The 23,519-nt window shown below is 43.3% G+C and overlaps 1 protein-coding gene across 2 annotated transcripts; it reads left to right on the top strand.

The window, feature by feature from the left end:
- Positions 1-1,709: 1,709 nt before the first annotated feature.
- On the top strand, positions 1,710-10,972 carry Fezf1 (FEZ family zinc finger 1). Of its 2 annotated transcripts, none has more exons than XM_005365676.2 (5): positions 1,710-2,554; positions 7,929-8,799; positions 8,990-9,124; positions 9,395-9,527; positions 9,937-10,972. In XM_005365676.2, the coding sequence occupies exons 2-5, from the start codon at positions 8,002-8,004 to the stop codon at positions 10,287-10,289; spliced, it is 1,419 nt and encodes a 472-aa protein (XP_005365733.1). In that variant the 5' UTR covers positions 1,710-2,554; positions 7,929-8,001; the 3' UTR covers positions 10,290-10,972. The 2 variants fall into 2 exon arrangements, with proteins under 2 accessions (XP_005365733.1, XP_026644336.1); XM_026788535.1 differs by lacking the exon at positions 1,710-2,554 and adding an exon at positions 6,269-6,929.
- The last annotated feature ends 12,547 nt before the right edge of the window (positions 10,973-23,519 follow it).

Here is a 23,519-nt window from a genome sequence, read left to right as displayed (position 1 = left end):
AGTCGGTTCTCTTGGCAGGAGTTGAGATATTCATTTACTTCAGGTAACGATAAATTAGGACTTTCTATTCATATTAAAGGCTAACTACGCTGCTTAAAATTAAACATCAGCCAAATAAAATGACACTGGGTCCCTAGGAATGAAAAGACTCCAATTATTACCGCTCTCGCTGCCTTTTGTACGAAGTAAATGCTCTTAATTGAAGGAAGAAGAAAAAAAGTCTTTTGCAGTTGAGAAATGTGGACCAGCGCTATGAAAGGCAATTTCTCTTCCTCGTCTCTCTCTTATTTCGTCTCCTTCGGCAGTGGTGTGAAAGTTCAGCTACTCTGCGTCTGAGTAAAGAGCTCTAAAATGGAATATCGTGCCAACACCGGGAACACATCCAGGTCCGCGGTGCGAAAATGAAATATGTGCCATTGAATTATTATTTTTGTTCTTTAGGTTTACATCTACGCCCTTGTATTATGTAAATTTCTGAGAAGCTGTGAATCACAGGGTTAGGGAGAGACCCCCCCCCCACGCGCGCGCGCACAAACACACTCTCCTCCTTCACAAGATATACAGGAACCGACCTCATTCAGTCTTTGAATGATTCACACAGCCTTGCCCGGTTCTTCCAGCTTTTTTCTCTACAGGCACTTCCCTTCCACTCTTGACCCAGACAGCCTTCTGAAGCTGCTGCCCTGTAGCTTCACGGGGGCAGGCCTAGAGGCCAGCACAGGCTTTCGTGAAGTCAAGCTGCTAGCCCCCATCCCCCAGGTCACCGAGTGCCCGAAACAAGTTGCTGGAGGTTCTAGGTGTTTCCAGGACCCTGGTCCTCTGTGAGACTAGTGGCCAGAATTAACCAGAAGGAGTTAAGAAAGATTTCTAGAAAAACAACGGAAAAACTTCTAAATCAATTCAGACTAAGAGTGTAAAATTGTTTGCTTGTTTGTTTTGAGGTTTTTTTCAAACTGGATCTCTGTAGGCCAGGCTGACCTCGAGCTTACAGCGATCCTCCTGCCTCGGGCTCTCTAAACTCGGGGTTACAGGCAACAAACATGTCCATCCAGCAAGAAGGATGGACAACCCAAATTGATATTCGAAAATGTAGTAAGAGACCTTGATAAACGGTCAAGCTTCTTTCTTCTAGGGATTTCCTTAGAGTGGGTTATGTTAAGGGTTATGTTAAACTTTGGTAACAAACCCACTCCTTAGGAGGGTGGGGCGAGCTAAAGGGGCTTATCAAAGAGTATCTACCGCTTTGCACAGAAAGGAGCTAGAACCCAGCTCCTTCTGCCCCTGAAGGCTGTGGAAGACAGCGGGACGTGGCCACAGGAGGAAGGATGCCTACTACCACTGCCATCTCACTTCAGTGTTAGTGGAAGTCTGGGATTTGGCCAAGGGAATCGGGACTCAGAAAGACAAACTGAAGCGGGTAACTTAAAAAGTAAGATGTAAAAGAGATCTCCTGTTAGGAAAATTTCTCCTTGTCGTTGGGACGGTAAAGACCAAAGTCAGGCCAGTTACTTCTAACCACCAACCAACCGGTTTCAAAGTAAGGAATCTCCAGGAACTCAGACAAGAGTGGAAACACACACACACACACACACACACACACACACACACACACACACGCTGCTGTAAGACGTTTCCAGGATATACTGAGAAGTGCTACAGGTACTTTGAAATAGTTTAAGAAAGTAACCTACAAAACTAATAATAATAACTAAAACAACAGCAAATCTTTCGTTCCTCCTGAGGCCTGCCCTACAGCCAGGTCTGTTTCCGTCCACCTGACCTGTAGATTGACTGACCCTTCACTTACACCCGGAGTCGTCAAAGCCTGGCTATTAATGAGCATCCTGTTCAAAAACTTTTCAACAGACTTCTCCGTCAACTGTTTCTTGGTCTCTTAAAAACAAACCCGCACCCCCTCCCGAAACTTACAAGCCTCCCCCTCCTTCTTCGTCGTTTGCTAGTGGAGCGGGGAGGGAGGAGCACGGTTGAGCCGGGGAGGGGCTGTAGGGCCAGAGACTGTCCTGAGGCCAGAGTTCGGGACCAGATCGGCCGGCCGCAGTCACGCTGGCCTGACCGAAGGTGGGGGCCGTGCCCTGGGGAGGCGCCGCGGCTGTTCAGAGCTGGGCGGGACACCCAAGGTGCTGCGGGGCGAGCGGGAAGGTCTGGCAGCCGCCGCTGGAGAGTCGCCCCAGCTCTCCAGCCCCCACCAAAGTCCCAGCTTCTAAGCAGCTGCAGCAGCTCCACCTCTCTCAGCCCTGGAGACGTCTTTTTAGCTGATTTTGTAAGCGAGAACTAAGCAGAGCAGAGAGTACGGACAGGGACGAAATTTCAGCTTTCGAATTTTACTTCGGGCTGGGCTCTGGCAACTGAAGCGTGACCGAGGCGGATCGCCTCTATCCTCCACCTCAAGCGACTGGGAACACAGGTTCCCTGGGTAACTGGGGCCCGGGGCTTCCAGGCCGAAAGCAGGCGGATGGAGGCTGAAACAGCCAGGGGCTGCGGTTCAGCGCAGGGCGTTCCTGGGCCCAAGCGGCTGTGGACGGGAATCCAGGAGGTAACTGAATTCGTAAAAGGCTCTAGAGATTTCTGGCTCACGGATGTTGATTTGCCTCTATTGCTTCTCTATTGCTATAATCTCAGAATCCTTCACTCTGTGTTATTTCAATTTCTATTATCGCCTTTCATTTCACGGAATCACTTCTGGAAAAAAAAAAAAGTTTGAACTTAACACCGAAACTGCTTTAAAACCCTGGCCAAAATCAAGGAAGAGTCGCGCTTTATGTGGAATATGGTTTTTATCAGTCACTAAAGGACTTTTTAGGAATTATCTGGTAACTTCTGCGCAATGCTAGTCAGTCAATTGCATGAACCAGCTTTTCTGTCATTGTAGACACGCTGTCCGTATGGAAGGAACAATTACTTTAGGCACGTCCTTCTGTACGTGGTTTGCCTCTCAACTTTCACTGGCACCGTTGCAAATTACAAGCAAAACGGCTGGTTTTGATTGCTTGACTTTTAAGCTGCTCCGCGGAAAAGTTGAACTCCTTGTTTGTGAACTTCTTTTTCCACCGAGTCTAGGCCTGAGACAGCATGCACGTAGCCTTGCAGCCGAGAGGAACATGCCTCACAGGCCTGTAGGAACGGGTGAGAGAAATCTCAGTATTAGGGTAAGGGTAGAGACACCGACCAGCCCTACAGGCGGCTGACGGGGCTACCTGCCGCCTTTTTGAACACCCCTAAGTTAGACCGTTCCACTTCCCTTTACAAACTGAGTTAATATGCAAATGCTGCTTTGAGAGGAATGATATCATTGAATTTAAGGAAAATCCTAATATAAAAGAAATAGTAACAACTGAGGTCTAAAGACAAAAACAGACTGTTCTCAAACTCTCCCAACGCGGGGGCGGGGGTGGGGGAGGGGGCGACTCTTCAGAGTCCTAACTGGTGACAGGTTACACAAAATTGTCAAGGATTCTTTTTTTTTTTTAACACAATATTTGTATTCATTGTATGAGAATTTATTGCAATGTAATTTGATATTCACTTCCCAGTCCTCTCCGCTGGTACCCACCTCAAGAGTTCGGCATCATTTCACCAAATCAACTAAAAGCAATCTAGAAACCTTAAATCAGAAGCCTTTCTCCTCATGCTTGCTAATGTGCTGCAAAGTGAGTCCCACTGTGTATTCTGTCCTTAGTCTGAAGTATTCAAAAAGGCTTTCTTTCTTTGAACCAAGCAGAACTTGTTTGTGTCCAACCCCAAACACCACCTCTCCATCGCACAGCAGAAGAAACAGCAAAACACCCATTCCTGACAAAGACTGCAGAGGAATGTAGGGATGCCTTTTTTTCTTGTAGAAGCGACCTGTGTCGCTGGTGGTGTTATTTTATTAGACAGGAAACAGTGTGGATGCACCCAAACATCCAGGATGCCACAATGATTATAGCAATAGTAAGGAACACTGACTGTTAACAGCAGAGGGTTGCAAGTCAGGGGTGCTTGTTGGGTCTGAGAGCCTTAAAAAATATAGGTAGTGGCAAATCAATGTCCTTGGCTGAAGATCTGCTATGTTATCACGTTTCCCAATTCTTTTTTTTAATTAAAGAAAAACTCGCCAGTATTTTGTGAGTTATTAAGGAAATAGTAAAAAAATTACAGAACAATTCATGACTATCTTCTATTTTTTCTTTAAATTTTAGATGGCAATAATCTTTACCCTAAAACTACCAGCTTATTACAGGGGGCAAGTAAAAAGATTGATGGATATTATACAAGTTTTTAAGAATTATAAAGGATACAGTTAAGACAACACTGAAATAGAAGGTTAGATTTCCACAGAAAATGTAACTTTCAATTGTTATGTAGTAGGAAGATTTTTCTTATTGTTCAGGTATCGATTCCACTTTGTTATTAGGCCTCCTTACATCAAGGGCTAGTCTGGGTTCTTGAGCTGTCTCATGCTTGCCAACCTAAATATTTAGACAAAATTTGCATTTGGGTTTTAAGTTTATGGGTAGGGCACATAAAATCAGTTCTAAACAAACAAACAGGGTGATTATAGGATTCTCCAAGAAATTGTAAAGATCCTAAGTTTCTATTTTGCTATTAACTGAATGAACAAAGCTCCTTTATGTCCCTTTAAGTAAATCAAACAATTTAAACTGGTGGAATCTCAGAGAAGCTTCTAAATCTTCCAAATTTATGCTCTGCACCTGTTACTGTTTCTGTAACTTCAAGTGTTTCTAAACAAAACAAAGTATTCATTTCTGACATTAAAAACACTGTCCCTAAATACATTTTGTATTTTAAGATAATCTTGTACCTTATGGAACGCATATTTAATGTTAATGCATGTTTTGGTTATTTACTGAGTGGAAAATACTAACAAATATCGACATATTGAGACTTGAATTTGTATAACACATCTTCGGTCTTTGGGGTTAGTAATATCAGGGCTATCTCAAGAGAAAGGAAATAACTGGTGCCTGACTATATTTACTCAAATGACATTTTCAAACGCTTGGCATAAAAGGCAAATCCCGAAAGGCCAACGAGAAGCGAACTATTGAAATGTTAACTATATAGAACCCTTAGCTAATATTTTCCTCTTTTAAAAGCTAATGTCCATTGAAGAGGAATTTTATCGAAGGCAAATAAAGGTTTTTTTCCCCCCGTTGAGGAGAAGGGAAGGGAGGGGGAGGGGAAGAAGAGGAGAGGGAGGGACAAACGTAAAAGAAACTGGTGGCTTTCAGTCCAGAAGGCAGGTAACGCTGCAGAGGCCAGCGAGTTGCTCGAGTCAGCTGGGCGCTCCAAAGCTTTCCGAGTGGGAGCGGTTTCTCGCCTCTTGGCTTTCTTCCTTAAACTTGTACCAGCGAGCGAGGAGTGCGGCAGGAGAGAGAGTTTTCGCTGTTGAGAATGTCAGGTAGGAAAGGGAATCTGATCCGCTCCCAAAGGCAACAATTAAAGTCTTAACCTCTACCCATCTGTCGTGGGACAGGGACACCCCCGCCCTGCGGCCTTTCCTTAAGCAATTCGGGTTTCGCACCCTTTGTCTGATCAGGGTGAAGGACCGAGGTTCAGAGGCCCTAAAAACATATCGAACGAACATTTCCGGTTGAGGGAAACTGAGGCCAAAAAGGCCTCCACAACGCCTCCCGGGTTTGTGTGGGTTTGGGATAGCCTCTTCCTCTCTATACTGGGTGTCTCGTCCGGGACTCCTGCTCCTCTCTGCTTCACCGGTCTTCTAGAAGCAGCCTGGATACCTGAAATGAGACACTCCCTGGCCTAGCCACTAAGGCGGGCCTCCAACAGCCAGATTTTCCCACCATCTGGCTTTTTAGCCGCCGCAACTTTTCAAAAAGACTTCTGCCGGCCCTTATTTTTTTCAGCGAGTATTTTTCCGGCTTCCACTCTGTGGTTCTGCCTCACTGTTAGGTCTCAACGACTCGCTCTTTTGGTTTCCAGCCCATTGGTTTTTCCTGGCAGTGGCTAAACTGGCTTATGCCAGGTCAGGTGGGGCGGAGGAGCCTAGGTCTCTGGATTGGATTAGTAAAGGGGTATGGCGGGAGAAATACTTGAAAGCCAGTTGCCTCTACTTGAACCCCATCTTGGCACCTTTAAGTAAATTGGCCTGGGGCTCAACCGTCCAAGGCTCCCACCTCCAGTTGCTGATCCTTTCCAGGGTTCCCCACCGGGAGGACAGCACATCACACTCTTGGTCAGATACCTGGACACCCAACCCACACACATTAGAGTAACTCACCAGGCGGGTGATGCTTGGAGTTTGCCTCCAGGTGGTGAGGCTCGGGGCTCACAGCTCAGCGCTCCTGGGGGCGCAAGCTTGAGAAGCGCGGGGTTTTCCTGCTACCTACAGCCTCTGGAGCACGCCTAGCCCCCGGAATCTGCTCCTCGCGACAGCAGGCTCTGCTCCGACTGTGCGGGGGGAAGGCGGGCGCGCTTCTCTGCACTGGCTCGAGCTGGAGCCCCCAGGAACCCGCTCGCTGGGAGCATCAGCCTCTGGCATCTTCACGGAAGCCTCCCACAGCTCCCGCAGCTCAAGCCCAGGAATTTGGGCCCAGGCATCACAAACAGAAGACAGACGCCCGGGGGAGAGTGTGTGGGGGGGTGTGCGCTCAGGGTCGCCGAGCGCTCTTTGGGGGCCACAAATGTGGCTGTGATCACCACTTAGGGCGGACGGTTCTCTTAGTTCGTCTTTACGCCCAGACACACTAGGTGTGGCGGACACTGACTGCTATTGAGGCATGCAGACACTGGTAGCCGTGGTGGGGATCGTTAGATTCTATTTTCCCTCTTGGCTCAACATTTAGAAAGCTCTGTCTGAAAGAGCCGTGGGCGCAAGTTCTTTGAAGAAATGCTTTTTCAAGACTCTCTCAGGAAACTCAAGGGAGAGCGCTCTCGCGTGTGTTTGTGTGTGAGTCCGATCCGTGTCTAGGTTTCTTGTGGTGTGATACCCGCTCATTCCTTGTAATTCCTCAACTTTGTGGTGCTAGTGCGTCTTTCCCAGGACTATTGCCATGGGCGTCCGCTTTTACAAAACCACAAACACATAACAAGCCTCCCAAGGCCTTTAAATCTCAGGGGCATTTTGGGAGGCCAGTTACCTGCTGGTGTCTTCCAAAGGGTCCAAACGCGGAGACTCCAGGATTCAGGGAACGAGCAGCCCCCACCCCCGGGTCCTGGAGGGCGAAAGTGGGTTGCGTAGGAGGCAGCGTGGCAGATCTGGGCTCAGCCGAACCAAGCAAAGAAAACTCGGCTTTTGCCGTCAGAGGCTTCCTGGTCATGGCTTTCTAGAGCCTGGCGTTTGATAAATATAGCCTGGCTTTTGCCCCTGAATTAGACTCTGTTTCCTTATTTAGCCCTAGCACAATGATTTTAGATGATGTCACTTAGAGCTAAACGAGAAAATTGATCTCAGATTTGCTTGGCCTCTAAAGCCTGGTTAAGCAGATTGAGAATTAAAAAGACAGAGGAAGCAAGGGGGAGGGGTGGCTGAAGAGTAGAGAAGTGTGTGCGGGCTAGTGCTTGCGTGTAGGGGAGGGCACTGCGCATTGCGGAGAGCGCCCCCGCCTCTTCTGGGCGGGGGAACCTCTCTCACCAATGAAAAGTAGTCACCGACTGCAGAGAAAAAAAAGTTTTCCTGTTGACTGTTGGAAGCGAATTGAGCAATTATCTAGTTTACCTTCTCCTCTTGGAAGTTAACGATTGGCGAGATCTTGGCTGCGTTATTGACACAACACTTTCTATTGATAGAAATAAGTAGTGATTGTCCCCGAGTCATTGGTGCGCCAAGAACTCTGCGATGGGCTGGCAGGAGTCCATTGGGCTGGGCAGGCAGGTTCGACTGGTGATGCTGGGGAGGAGGAGGAGGAGGAGGCTGCTCGTTGTGACGGTGCCTGTCCTCTCCGCAGGTCTGTGACAAGCAGGGGACAAGGCAACGACCGTGCAACCCAACCCCGGAGGACGGAAGCTGGCGACTCAGTCATGGACAGTAGCTGCCTCAACGCGACCACCAAAATGCTAACGACTGCTCCAGCTCGGGGCAACGTGATGAACACGTCCAAACCCTTGGCTTTCTCCATCGAACGAATCATGGCGCGCACCCCAGAGCCTAAGGCCCTGCCGGTCCCCCACTTCCTGCACGGAGCCCTGCCCAAAGGAGACCCCAAGCACTCACTGCATCTCAGCTCGTCGATCCCCTGCATGATCCCTTTCGTTCCCGTGGCGTACGACACGAGCTCCAAAGCCGGAGTGACTGGCTCCGAGTCCCGCAAGCCGAGTCTGGAGGCTCCGGCGCCGCCCGCGGTGCCCTCCGCTCCGGCGTTCAGCTGCAGCGACCTGCTCAACTGCGCGCTAAGTCTCAAGGGCGACCTGGCCCGCGACGCGCTGCCACTGCAGCAGTACAAGCTGGTAAGGCCGCGTGTGGTCAACCACTCGTCCTTCCACGCCATGGGCGCCTTGTGCTACCTGAACCGAGGTGATGGCCCGTGCCACCCGGCTGCGGGCGTGAACATCCACCCTGTGGCCTCCTACTTTCTCAGTTCCCCTTTGCACCCACAGCCAAAAACATACTTAGCCGAAAGGAATAAACTGGTTGTCCCGGCGGTGGAGAAGCTCCCTTCGGGTGTAGCTTTCAAAGACCTGTCCCAGGCTCAGCTGCAGCATTATATGAAAGAAAGCGCCCAACTTTTGTCTGAAAAAATCGCATTCAAAACCTCGGATTTCAGTCGCGGCTCTCCTAATGCCAAACCCAAAGTTTTCACTTGTGAAGTCTGTGGAAAGGTATTAAGAAAAAACGACTTTCTTTCTTCCTTCCCTTCCTTTCCCTTCCCTTTCCTTTCTTCCTCCCTCAATCCCATTTTAGTATTTTGAGAGTGGGGGTAAAACTTATTTTCCTCCCCTTTCTTCCTCGGTCCACTTCGAATTCAAATCTCTTGGTCATCTAACCTGTTTCTATGTGTTTGTTTTTAAGGTCTTTAACGCGCACTATAATTTAACCCGTCACATGCCGGTGCACACAGGAGCCAGACCCTTCGTTTGCAAAGTGTGTGGCAAAGGTTTCCGGCAAGCCAGCACCCTTTGCAGGCATAAGATCATTCACACGCAAGTATGTTCCTCTGTATAATTTTACCCGGTAGAGTTCAGAACTGTTTGCTCCCCACCCCCCACCACCCAAAAAAAGCGATCGGCAGAGCCTTGCTCTTAAGCAGAAGATCTGTTGAACTGTGCTGGCTGGACTAGGGAGATTTTGTATTGTTGCCTTTGTTCTGTTTTAAAGCTTCGGGTGTTAGTGTATTGTGCTGGTAGGACTCCGCATCAAAATAACAAAGTACCTCAAATTAAAGGCTCTATTCTTTCCTTTCTCTCTGCTGCTTAGGAAAAACCTCACAAATGCAACCAGTGCGGTAAAGCATTTAATAGAAGTTCCACGTTAAACACACATACCCGGATCCACGCGGGCTACAAACCATTCGTGTGTGAATTCTGTGGCAAAGGATTTCATCAAAAAGGTATTGAACCCAGGAGATGACTTCTCATATTGGGTCTTTGGAAAGCGGGATTGAATTTTCTCAATTCAATCTTAAAAAAATGACCTGTTAAGTGCTTACCTGAGGAAGGCTGCATTCTGACTCCCTACCCTCGGGTCTGACCAGAGTTAGAAAATACATATTTGACACATCGAAGGGTACTTCTTTGTAACCTCCAGTTTGCGTTTAGTATAATTGGATAAATGAATGTATATGAAATGTAGAAGAAATAAACTCAGTGTGCTCAAAAATAAATGCAGGAGAACCAGCGCCCTGTACCCTGGGTCAGAGCTGTGTTAGCTCTTCAGCCTGTCTCTTTACCTTGTATCCATCTTCCATCTTCTTGTCAAGCTCTATCCTGAACCTTATCCCGGCTATTTTTCTCTTTCAGGGAACTACAAAAACCACAAGTTGACCCACAGCGGGGAGAAGCAGTTCAAGTGCAATATCTGCAACAAGGCTTTCCACCAGGTGTATAACCTCACCTTCCATATGCACACTCACAACGACAAGAAGCCTTTCACCTGCCCCACGTGCGGCAAGGGCTTCTGCAGGAACTTTGACCTCAAGAAGCACGTTCGCAAGCTGCACGACAGCAGCCTGGGGCTGACCCGCACTCCTACTGGGGAGCCAGGCAACGATCCGCCGTCCCAGCTGCCTCCGCCTGCACCTCTGCCGCCACTGCAGCCGACGTTGCCGCCTCCTGGGCCTCTGCAACCCGGCCTTCACCAAGGCCACCAGTGATGGAGGCCAAAGATCCTTCACAACCCCAGCGGGAAGGCCCCCACTGCGGAGGTCGGCAGACTAGGGTGGACTGCTTGGTCTAGGCTCTCGTGCAAAAATCGAGGCACCTTGAGCCCCTCACTTTCGGGCAGACCAGAAGCCTCTACATTCCTTGGCCTTTCGCCTCTTGCATGCACCTGCTAAATGGTTTTGTGTATTATATTCGAAATAGGCACTAACAATTATGATACATTTGGAGGGGCTTATTTCAATTTTTTTTAATTTGAAATGACTTTCCATCTCGGGTGGAGAGATGATGTTTGTTTTTGTTTTGTTTTTAAACATATACCTGCTGTATTTATTGAGATCTGTATTATTCTACCCGGGAATGCTGCACCATTTTAATTTTATTATTGTATATATTTCCATTGTGTCGATTCTGCTGTCTCAAAATGCCTGCTGGTTGTTCATAATTTTCTCCTTCCCTGAAGCAACGAAACACGGTGTGTATGTTCTATATACACACAGATGTGTGTGCCCGTGAAGGCACGTCCAGTGTTTGTGAGCACATACATATACACGCACATAACATTAGATAAGAGTGGTTCATTATGAATGAATTTGAATTTTGGTTTTGATTCTTGCACGTCGAAGTTGATTCATTGACTCTTGGAAATAAATACTTGGAACATGCTTATTTAATCAACAAACTTCAAGACTTTGTATTATTCAGCTAAAGATCCCTGGCTCTGACTTTCTCACCCATATTCATGTTTCTATGATTAATAATGCCTACTAATTTGTTCTGAATATTTGCCATATACAAGCAGTCTGTCTCTATGTTTTGGGCAAGGTTATGAAATATGGTTAAACTCTGCGACCGAAGATGTGTGCCTGATAGATTTACGGTACAAAAGGTGGGGACCTTGCTTCTAGAGGAAGTGTTGTCCCTCTCCAGCATTCTGAAGACTCATACTGAATGGTACACAGCTGGCAAAGAGAGCCTCCGTGTTTTTAGATGTGTGCACATGTTTATAGCCGAGTATACTTCCATTCAAAGAGGAGACAAGGATGAAAACCAAACCGTGGAGGGCGCCAGGTCCTTGAAACGCTTCAAGTGTTAATCAGCAGCTCCGTTGTGTGCTGGCGCTCTGGTGTTTTCTAACTGCAAGTCTCTCCTGTTTTCTTGCCAAAACAGTGAAACAACTGCTAAAGACTTTAATTAAGAGGGGTAATTAGTTCAGATTTATCAAAGCCGGGTTGTTATACTATTAGCTGCTCAGTAGAAGCTGCCAGACAAACTCACAGCCCTGCATAGAAGTCCTGTGGTAGCGAGCCTCGTCCTGGGGGTGAGGCTGCTGGGGGCGGGAAGGTAGGGTAACTACAGGATTCCCGCCGGGCATCAGCCCCCCCCCGCCATCACAGTCCCCGCCGCCTGGTGCTGAGTATCCTCCCCCCCCCCCAACTCCGGAGCTGCTGCCCGGGCTGTGTGTCCAGAAAATCCACCCAATTTTCATAGGGCAGACTCAGTCTCCTGAGAGCCAAGCACTTTCTTCTCCTGCCTGGAGCAGGATGACCTTGCCAGTCCCGGAATCACCCGAGAGCTGCTGGATAGCATTCATGCCTCACTTTTGATCATCACGTAGCCCACTAGAAAAGGATGGGTAGGATGGGTCGGTGGGGCGACAGGCCACGAGCGGGTGGAAGATGAGCAGAGGCCCACCGCAAGGCACAGCGGCAAATTTCTAGGTTACTAGAATTCTTACTTCAATCAAGGCCGCGAAGGGTACACTGCTCTGGGTGCCCAGAATGGGCTAGGAAGGAGCTGGAAGATGACAAAGGCGCCTGCGGGTCTTCTTAGCGGAAGGGAGTGTGAGAATCCCACTGGGACTCACTAACGTTGCCTGTCCTGGAAGAGAGGTGGGAGGGGGAAGTGCTGGAGCGAGCTGCAGCCGCAGGGTTCCCAAGAAGGGCAGCAAGGATTTAAGGTTCGGTTCGCGTTCCTGGGGCTTGCGCCAGTGGGCACATACAAATGCAAGTGTGAACAAGTTTAACATCAGGAGATCAAATCCGGACTTTTATCTCCCCTGTCTCTTCACAACAGACTTTGGACCCATGTTAGATTTGACTTCGGAAAGCATGAGAATTCCAGTTAGGTTCCGTATCTTTATGAATATGACATCCGACTTGATCTCCTCGTTCCAAACCCTGACCGCATTCCCTTATAGTCGCCTGTGCAGCAGTAGAGTGTGTTGAGAAATGTCTCCTAGGTGACAGGCAACTGCCTTTTCAAAGTGACTTCCTTGGCTCCTGAAATCACTTGTTCCTTTGAGGATGGAGAACGAGTTCAGAGGTCGTTATAACTTGAAATGTACTTATTTTAAGTTCAAGGGCAGAACGGAGCCTTTGCTTCTTGAGCTTATCCTCAATTAGCATTCAGACTTGGTCTCAAAACTTAGGGTGAAATGTCCTTTAGACGTGCAAGGCGATGCCATTGTTATGAGGTGGAAAAGCAAATGAACATTGTTGAGGAAAGTGCCTACACCACAGAATACTTTTTAGGAGGCATTTATATGGGCATTTCCATCTCCTAACCCATGCCAGGATGCTTTGAATATACTAAATAAAGACCTGCCTCACCAAAGATTTTTTTTGTTTGTTTGTTTGTGATGTTGAAAGAAGAAACGGGAGAAGGATGGGGGAGGGAGATAGATGGGGTGGGGAGAAGGCATGGGGAAAAAAGAGGGGAGAGGGAGGTAGGGACAGAAGGAGGACAAATAGAAAATAGGTGCTATAGTAGGTGCATAGCATGACATGACTTGGTCTAAAGTTGGGTGTGGATGCTGCAGTGTTTCCAGTGAGGTTTACCGGGGAAATGGTTGTCATTTACTCACAGAAGCCTGGAGTGTTGGTGATTACACAGAGGAGGTCCAAAGGAAATTCTGTAAAACTGAGCACTCAAGAGAAGCATTTGTCAGGAGATCAGTGAACTTTGATTTTTGACAAAGCTCTCCAAGAGTGCTATAATCAAGGAGTACCCCTTAAAGATAATGTGAGCTCAGGGATTCAGTTTATGTGGGCGAACGGTAAAGTGGGACACTTAACAGACCGTCAACGGAAGACCTCATGGTTCTTCTGTTTCTGGTAAATATTAAAAGGCGATGCCCTTGCTTGACTATCTAAACTCTATTCATTTGAACTTACGTAGATTTTAGTGCTTGCTCATAGAACACAAACCCTATAACGTATATGCCGCAGAATTTGATCTTTTCAAAAACCTATCTTCATTAGGTTTTATATTAGCCAGTAAATTCTCTCATATTTCCTGAAAGGTAAGGCCAGTGTTCAGATTTTTTTTAATATTTATTTATTTATTATATTATGTATAGCATTCCTTCCACGTGTGCCTGCAAGCCAGAAGGGGGCGCCAGGTCTCATTATAGATGGCTGTAAGCCACCATGTGGTTGCTGGGAATTGAACTCAGGACCTCTGGAAGAGCAGTCAGTGCTCTTAATCTCTGAGCCATCTCTCCAGCCCCAGTGTTCAGATTTTTAAAGTAGAAAAATGGCTTCTCTTCAATTTGGTACAGAGGAAGATAATTTAGGCAGATGCTGGGATGAACTTTTAAAGTTGTGATCCACTGGGATTATATGTTTTTGCTTAGTTTTTAGAAATCAAAATATTAGAAAACAGAATTAGCAATGTAAGTAATTAAATCCTACTTGCTTAATATAGAACCCAAACTGAGATGTCTAACAACGGCTTACTAAGTATAATAATTTCCCCAGGTTTCCAAAAGTATAACTTATGAACACGTTTCTCTGCAAAACTGGGATTGAATACTGGTAAAGCCATTGCTTGTTGCTTGTTAGTGATATCTGAAGTTTCACTTCTTCTAGAACACAGGCATGATGATGCATATCCATAATTTCAGCACTAGGCAGGCAGAAGAAATTAGAACTCTTCTGCTTGAGTTCTTGTCCAGTCTGGTCTACATAGAGCGTTCAAGGTTGGTCAGGGATACAGAAGGCAACCCTGTCTCAAACAAACAAGCAAACAAACCAACAACAACAAAGCAGAAAAAAATACCTACCATGCAGAAAAGTCTTAATTTCTAGAATCTGTGCATCTTGCTTGACAGATTTCACCTTTATGTAAGTTATATAAGGCATATTAATTTCGCTAAGACTGGCAACAGATTAAAGACCTGACCAGTATATAACTGTAATGGGCCTGCTTTGTGTTTGTAAAAATACCACAAAACATATAATTATAGGTTGTACATGATCTCAAATCCAAAACTGAGGCAGACAGAAAAAAATAAAGTTTTCTTTCTCACTTTCTAAGTTCTTCTATTGGATGAATCTTTATTCACTTATTTTTGTTTGTGAGGTTTGCTTTAAGGCACAATTGCTTGTTCAGTTACCAGAGTGCATTGTAAAGAGCTTGGAAGTCAATCTGAATCCTAATTGGGTAAGAGTATGAAGCTGCTGGATCTCAAAAGAAGTAATTGTTGAACCTGATAAAATATCAATTTTTTTTGCTGTGCTTTGCTGAAATGAAATTACTTTTTATGCTGGTTAGTTTATGTCAACTTGACACAAGCTGAAGTCGTCTGAGAGGAGGGAACCTCAATTAAGAAAATGCCTCCATAAGAAACCACAGGCAAGTCTGCAGAGCATTTTCTTAATTAGTGATTGATGCGGAAGGAGGACCCAGCCCATTATGGGTGGTGCCATCCCTAGGCTGGTGGTCCTGGGTTCTTAAAAAAAAGCAGGCTGAGCAAGCCATGGGGAGCAAGCCAGTAAGCAGCACCCCTCCATGGTTTCTGCATCAATTCCTGCTTCCAAATTTTCACCCTGTTGAGTTTCTATTCTGACTTCAAATAATGGTCTACAACATGGAAGTGTAAGCCAAATAAACTCTTTTCGCCCAACTTGCTTTTTGGTTCTAGTGGTTTGTTACAGCAATAGAAAACCTAACTAAATCACTTTGCCATATTTGAAGTTATTTGATCTTATTAGATTAATGAAAAACTAAAAAGCAAGCTATTTGTAAGTAGAGGATATTTTTCTATTAATTTCACAGTTTTAGGAATTAAAGCACATGCATAATACAGCTCCAGAGCAAAGCAGAAACCAATAACAGTATGCTAATGGCATACTGTCAACTGGACTTGTGATTACTCCAAAATTGCCTGTTTTAGCCAGGGTGGAGGATCAAGAGAAGGAGAAAGATGGGGGTGGAAACTGGCAGAAAGAGAGGCTCTAACAATTAAGGGGTTTTAAAAACAGGACAATTGTGATGTGTGACTCTTCCATCACTTCTAATTCCATCATTGCATGGAATGTAAGTAGAATTAATTTGTGGTATCTGATACCTCATGGGATTGAGTTCTAACTGAATATTTAATAAAACCAAAGAATTGTTTTTACCATTTTAAATGCTGGCCATGAGTGGGTAATAAGTTGGGTGACAGTAAACAAAATCATATTATACATACTAATTTGCTTTCATTTGAAATTTCACATAGCAAGAGTTTTAAATAACCCTACAGTAAGCAACTGTGTCACAAAAAAAGTTTGCCCTAAATACATGTAAGTCTATCACCTTGAAACATTCCTTGCAATTTTGCATTACCTTACAAACATGATTCAAGGATTGCTGTCATTCCAATCTAGACATTAAACATTCACAAAAATGTCAATAAAATAAGTGATGTAAATGGACTTGATGTGCAAAGAGAAATTAGTCTTTTTTAAAATTTATTTATTTATTTATTAAACATTTCTGTCTCTTCCCCGCCACCGCCTCCCATATCCCTCCTTCTCCGCCAATCAACTCCCCCTCTCTCATCAGCCTGAAGAGCAATCAGGGTTCCGTGCCCTGTGGGAAGTCCAAGGACCTCCCACCTCCTTCCAGGTCTAGTAAGGTGAACATCCAAACAGCCTAGGCTCCCACAAAGCCAGTATGTGCAGTAGGATCAAAACCCAGTGCCATTGTTCTTGGCTTCTCAGCAGTCCTCATTGTCCGCTATATTCAGCGAGTCCGGTTTTATCCCATGCTTTTTCAGACCCAGTCCAGCTGGCCTTGGTGAGTTCCTGAAAGAACATCCCCATTGTCTCAGTGTGTGGGTGCACCCCTTGCGGTCTTGAGTTCCTTGTTCGTGCTCTCTCTTTTTCTGTTCCTGATTTGGACCTTGGGGTTGTAGTCCAGTGCTCCAGTGTGGGACTCTGTCTCTGTCTCCTTTCATCGCCTGATGAAGGTTAATATCCAGGAGAATGACTATATGTTTGTCTTTGGATTCACCTTCTTATTTAGCTTCTCTAGGATCACGAATTATAGGCTCAATGTCCTTTATTTATGGCTAGATAGCCTTTGCCGGAGAGGTTGTGGAGAAAGGGGTACCCTCATCCATTGCTGGTGGGAATGCAAACTTGTGCAACCACTTTGGAAAGCAGTGTGGTGGTTTCTCAGGAAATTCGGGATCAACCTACCCCTGGACCCAGCAATACCACTCTTGGCAATATAGCCAAGAGATGCCCTATCATACAACAAAAGTATATGCTCAACTATGTTCATAGCAGCATTGTTTGTAATATCCAGAACCTGGAAACAACCTAGATGCCCTTCAATGGAAGAATGGATGAAGAAAGTATGGAATATATACATATTAGAGTACTATTCAGCAGTAAAAAACAATGACTTCTTGAATATTGAATGCAAATGGACGGAAATAGAAAACAATATTTTACTCAATATTTACTCAATGTTTACTCATTATTACCTAAGTGAGGTAAGCCAGACCCAAAAAGAGGAACATGGGATGTACTCACTCATATTTGGTTTCTAGCCAGAAATTAGTCTTTTTTAAAAAAAATATTTTTATTTGTATTGTTTGGAGATGTGGCAGAAAATTGTCACAGCAACCATAAGAAACTTATAAGGCATTTGATGGTAATGAAGAAAATTGTAGCTAGCCATCAGTAGAATAAAGAATAATATTTAGTTACTTTTTGAAGATTCATACTTGTGTACAAAGTATCTTGATTGTATCCACCCCCAATTCCCTCCCCTAACACGTGAGACATTCTTAAGGCTTCCCCTCTTCCTTCATGGTCCTTATTTTATTTTGTAACTGACTGAATCCAATTAATGTTTCCTGCTGTAATGTTGGCTGACCTTGCACTGCTAGCTTGATCTTATACAGACCTTGTATAGGCAACCAACCATACGTGCAGAGAATTCATGAGTGCGATGATCACACCATGTCTAAAGGCCAGAGTTTCACAACACTTGCTTCTATCTGTGGCTCTTACGTTCTTCCCCACCTCCTCTTCCTCAACCTGCTCTGAGCCTTGAGGGGATGATACAGGAGTCTCATTTGGGGTGCAGCCCCCAGTAGTCACTTACTAGAATTATGAGTCTCTGTAGTAAGTGCTGCTCAGGGCCAAAGATGAAGGCAGTACTAAGCCATGAATAGAAACATAAACCTTGGGGCTGGAGAGATGGCTCAGTGGTTAAGAGCACAGGCCGCTTTTCCAGAGGTCCTGAGTTCAATTCCCAGCAACCACGTGGTGCCTCATAACCATCTGAAATGAAGATCTGACACCCTCTTCTGGCATATAGGCATACTTGGAGGCAAAATGTTGCATACATAATAAAAATAAATAAACAAATCTTAAAAAAGAAATAATAAGCGTTAAAAAAGAAACATAAATATTTATTTTTTTAAAGATTTTATTTATTTATTATGTATACAACATTCCTCCCATGTATGCCCGCATGCCAGAAGAGGGCACCAGATCTCATTACAGATGGTTGTGAGCCACCATGTGGTGGCTGGGAATTGAACTCAGGACCTCTGGAAGAGCAGCCAGTGCTCTTAACCACTGAGCCATCTCTCCAGCCCAACATAAATATTTAGAAGGGAGTTTGGTAACATGTCTATTTAGTAAACAACTGTATGAATTCCCTCTGGTGGAGCAGGCCTCAAATGCAGTCAGAAAGTGGTTGGTTACCCCTATAACCTTCACACTGTATTGTACCAATGAATACATGTTTCCTGGCAGGTCAGTATTGTAGCATTCAGGGTCCGTTGCTGAGAAGTACCATTGAGGACTCCCCCCCCCCCCAATTTGCTCATATAGCATCTTCTGGCACTGTGCAAGCTAGCCAAAACGGATGACGTTTTCAGTCCAGTTCGATTTTTCTATGTCCTGTAATTGAAGGATGTTGTGTCTTTAGAAATAGAATCTCACCATCTACTTATGGTGAGCAATCAAGAAGAATGGCAATAAGTGTGTGCTGTTTGGCATGGGGAGAGGTACTTCTGGGTCCTCCCTGACCGATAACTGGTAGGGGTATCACTCACTTGGCTCTGATATTGATAGCCCATGTTTTCTGGAGACTGTATTGGCCAACCACACAGGGTACCTGTGTTCACTCTTTTTCTTTTAGGTGATCTTTTTGAGGGCTTTCAATTGAATCATTTCAATGAATGATAAAAAGGGAGAGAATTGGCGGATTTGACACTCTTCTGAGAAGAGAAAGTTAAGAACCAATGATGATAGACAATTTATATTGCCTAGGCTATTTTAAAAGAGAAAGAAACATATAAAAATGGAGTTTATTTAAAGATGCATAAAAGAGAAATAGAAATGTATGGTCATTTTGAGAAGAAAACTTATGGCATATGTAGAGTTTGGCACTATCTACTGTTTCAGGATTCCAAAGGCGGATCTTGAAACATGAAGAGAGGGGTACCTTAATAAATATATTTGATATGGTATAAAAAGTCAGAAATGTGTTATGAATAAAAATAAGGAGATCAGAAATTTGGCATGCTAATATCAGAACACTACGTCCTGCTAGACAATTCATGGTTCATCTTGATGCATATGTCTGTGACATAGACACATTTATTGCTATTCAATTAAGCACAGATACTTTGTTCAGATAGTGAGTTTAAAACATGAGAAATTGCTTATAAATTTACACAGGAAAAACAAAACAAAAAACAACCAAACAAACAAAAAATAAAATATAACAAATTAAATAAATTTAGAGCAGTCAAGGGTTATTTCAGATTTCTTCCTAAATCTGATATGACTTCTAGATTAGAAACTTGAGGGAAAAAAGAGAGGAAATACTACGTGTACTGAATTAGTTGATCAGCAAAATATTTTTTTGTGGATGCTTAATTTAGCACAAACATGCAGTGGCCCTGGTGAGAAAAGAGGGACATTGTCAAGCTTTGGTAGATGTAAGTTGTGATATGTGTACTCATAAATATTTAATAATTGTAAGTACAAAACCATTGTTAAAGGGAATCAAGCCTCTGGCAGGAAGTGTAACCATGTCTCACTTGGGTCTATAAACTACACTTACAGCAAGCTCCGTGCACAACTGTAAATGGCCAACTCTAAAAGGATAAAAAGGAAGAAAACCAAAACCAACCAAACAAACAAACAAAAAAAAAAAACAACTCGGTGGTATTTGGGGAATTTTTTTTCTCATAATATCTGATCTGTTTTTAATTTTTTAACTTTACTTGTTGCTTGTTTACACGTTTGTTTTCCTAGTTTGTCTTTTCGTGGCCTTTCTGAGTGGGCATGTGTTTTTGCATATATATGGTTCTTGTACCTTTTTCTTCAAAAGAAGAAAAATCTTTGTCCTTTATTTTGTTATGGGTTGTTTGTTTTATATTTGCCACTTGGTTGTTTAGTTGGTTTTGGTTTTTTGAGACAGGGTTTCTCTGTGTAACAGCCCTAGCTGTCCTGGAACTTGCTCTGTAGACCAGGCTGGCTGCAGACTTACAGAGATCCACCTGCCTTTGCCTCCAAGTGCTGGGATTAGAGATGTGTGCCATGATCACCTGATACATGTTTGTTTTTTAAAGAGAAAGAGAGAATGAATGTGTGGAATTTGCTGGATGGAGAAGTAAGGAGGATGTGGGAGGAGATGAGGTAATCCTGATAAGAATATTGTATCAAAAATACATTTTTCAATTAAAACAACAAAAAATAAATTTTTCTTCTTTGTTCCTTGGCTTAATTAATGTTTTTACACTTAATTTAATGTTTTTTGAGTTGTTTTGCTAATGGAATAATTTTCTGCTCCATTTTTGTCTCTTCTCATTCTAGCATTGTACTGTTTCCAAGTGAAATACTTCTAAGATATTTCCAGTAGATAGTAACTAGTTTAGTAGGTAGACATGACTTCCTGTGATTTAGGTCAGCCAGGGAACATGAGAATTCACTCAGCTTGGAAAGAAGAAGAGGAAGTGTTCTGCTGGCCTTGCCAAGTGAAGACGAATGGCTTCAGGCAGTCTTTGCTCATCATCACAGGAGAAAATAACATTTCCAAGATAGTAGCATGTTCAACCCAAAGACTATATTTTAAAAATCCTGACTATGGTTATAGTTATAATTAAATTAATCCCTTGACTAAGTTTCATGACTTAAGTGTTATTCTCTAAGATCAACTAATAAATTTACAAATAATTAGATTTTTACTTAGATGTTTTATAGATATATATAATTTGTTAAAGATTTCTAGAAAGACGAAATATCTTCTGAATTCAGGAAAAAGTTATTTGCTTTTTGATAGATAATAATGTAAGCCTAGATTTTAAGACATCACTCTGGAGCCAACCCAGAGACTCAGTGATAGTCCTCTTGTTCAAGAATTTTATATTCCTCTCTTTCCTAATATTACATTTCATTTTGGGGGAGAAAATAGTTTGCTGACAAGGAAGATACAGAGGGTAAATTAAAACACTCCTCTTAACATCACTTCCTTAGGAAGAGATTTCCAAACACTTAACTCAAAAAAAAGTCAAATATAAAAAGAAACAAAGCAGAATAGAATAAAATAAACAGAGAAAAAAAATATATAAGAAGCACATAGATAGTCAGAAATACATGCTCACCCAGAAAACCCATGAAAAGACAAAATCAGTAAGCAAATATATAAACAAATGACAAGTAATATTAGAAAACTAAAAACAGATAAGACATTATGAGAAAAACCTCCCCAATACCACTGAGTTTTTGTTTGTTTGTTGGGTTGGTCATGTGCTGTTGTGCATGGGGCATGCACATAAATATGGTTTGTATACCCAAGTGAGATTTCATTGGAGAAAATTAATTTTTCCTTTGTGAGCATTGGTCAATAGGAGGCAGGTCACCATTATAGAGGTAAGGGTTTATAGCTGGGTTTATATCCCCTTTCTCCTCTTACAGCATGCAACATACCTTCCAGTACTGAGAAAACCATTCAGTAGAGCTGAAGGCTCTAGTCAGACACCAGCTAGCTTCTCTGTGTTCAATGAGATGTGTAGGTGCTGTCTTCAGCAATAGAAGAAGACCAGCAAAAGTTAAAGTGAAACTCAGTGTTTGATTCCTACCCAATAGTTTTGCTAAGCAATTATTTCATCAACCAGTCATGTGCCTATTAGAGCAGATGACAGTGGGACCTTTGCATACAGAGAGAACTCATTTGTTCATCATGTGGGTTTAAGCTACCAACCTTATCAGGAACCTTTACTTGGACTTTTGGTTTGCTTATGTTTTATATTTCAAATGAGCTTGTTACATTGGAGTTATTACAGATTTAGGGATAATACTTATTAATCGTATTTGTCTACTTTAACTAGTAAAGAAATTGAAAACTGTGAAAAGAAAAGAAATTGAAACTGTCTGTGGCAAGGCAGAATAGAGCTAGGCAGGAAAAACTAAACTGAATGCTGGGAGAAAGAAGGTGGAGTCAAAGAGAGGCCAAGTATCTCTTCAGGAGACAGATTCCAGGTGATTGCTGAAGTGAACCTTACCAGGTGGGTCACAGTTATGTGGCGATACACAGATTAATAGAAATGGCTTAATTTAAGAAGAGTTAGCCAATAAGAAGCATGAGCTAATGTGCCAAGCAGTGTTGTAACAATACAGTTTCTGTGTGGTTATTTCAGGTCTAGGTGGCAAGGAATGAAGAAGTAGCCTCTGCCAACAAACATAGGAGTAGATATTGCTATGACACAGCTGTGAAATGCGTGCAAGTGATTTAGATTAGATAATGGATGGCAAGAAACCAACGTCTATGGTCATAGTGTTAGAAATATTTTCTTTCTCAATTGGAAAAATATTCAGTAGAATTACCTCTGTAGCACATTAGGTGACAGGCAACCCACTTGCTTATAGACTCAGAAGATAACAGATGTTTTTTTTTTTCTTATTACTCTAAGAATGTATTCTCAGAGTTTATATAAGCTAAGAAGAATTCAGAAATCCTTTGGATTAATGCCAATGTGGTAAGGACACATAAGCCCTAAAGAACAAGCTTATCGGTGTCAATATGTATGTTATTCATCATTGAATCAAGTCAAAGTGGGATGCACAGGTTCAATCATTTAATCAAATACAAAGCTTGGATTATGGCTAAATGACCTGGGAATTTTCAAACATTCCAGAAATTTCCTAAGCATTTTAGAATATTGTATGGCCAACCAATCTATGAACCCTCCATCGAAAACAGCATTTGATACTTGGGGCTTTGAAATGATCTTTGTGTCTTCAAACAAGCATGTGCAACAAAACTGGCTATGAAAGCTATGTTCTCCCAAGGAAGGGTTTTGATCCCACGCCTGTATCAGAGATGATGTAAGACTGGGAAAAACTTCCCATAGCTTGAATGTCTTGAGCAAGGAAAGGATAGAGGCTCCTTCTTTGTTACCCTTTGAGCTTTCTTATATATATATATATATATATATATATATATATATATATATATATATATATATATATACCTTGATTCTGTAGATTTACACTGCCTTGAGTGTTTGGATCCAAATGGACTTGAAACATAATTTTTTCTAATTTCTCTGATTTGTGGTAGAGTATTTCTGCATTAAGTTTGTTTATAATTTCTTGAAGAAAAAGTGTTTCTCCTTTCTTACAAAGCTTCCCAGGTGATTTTATGGAGCTGCCAGGACTTACCAATCATTTCTTCTCTATTCTTCTGAGTACTTAGGTCAGTCATAGGAAACAGGGATGCTCTGACTCACCAATTGACCTCATCATAGTCAAAGAAAAAGGAGTTTACTGCTAGTGAGGAAATGAGGCTTTCTCTCTTCTAGCCCATTTAAACCAATTGCTGCCATGATTTAGACAATAGTTCCTATCTTTGTCTTCATTGCCAAGGCAACATGTGGAGAGGTAAAATGTGTTACCACTTAACTTTACAAACAGGTTTAA

Source organism: Microtus ochrogaster, unplaced genomic scaffold, assembly GCF_000317375.1.
Source record: "Microtus ochrogaster isolate Prairie Vole_2 unplaced genomic scaffold, MicOch1.0 UNK4, whole genome shotgun sequence".
Taxonomy (NCBI): Eukaryota; Metazoa; Chordata; class Mammalia; order Rodentia; family Cricetidae; genus Microtus; species Microtus ochrogaster.
The sequence above is the reverse complement of the archived record's forward strand: the minus strand, read 5'-3'. Positions and strand labels throughout refer to the sequence as shown.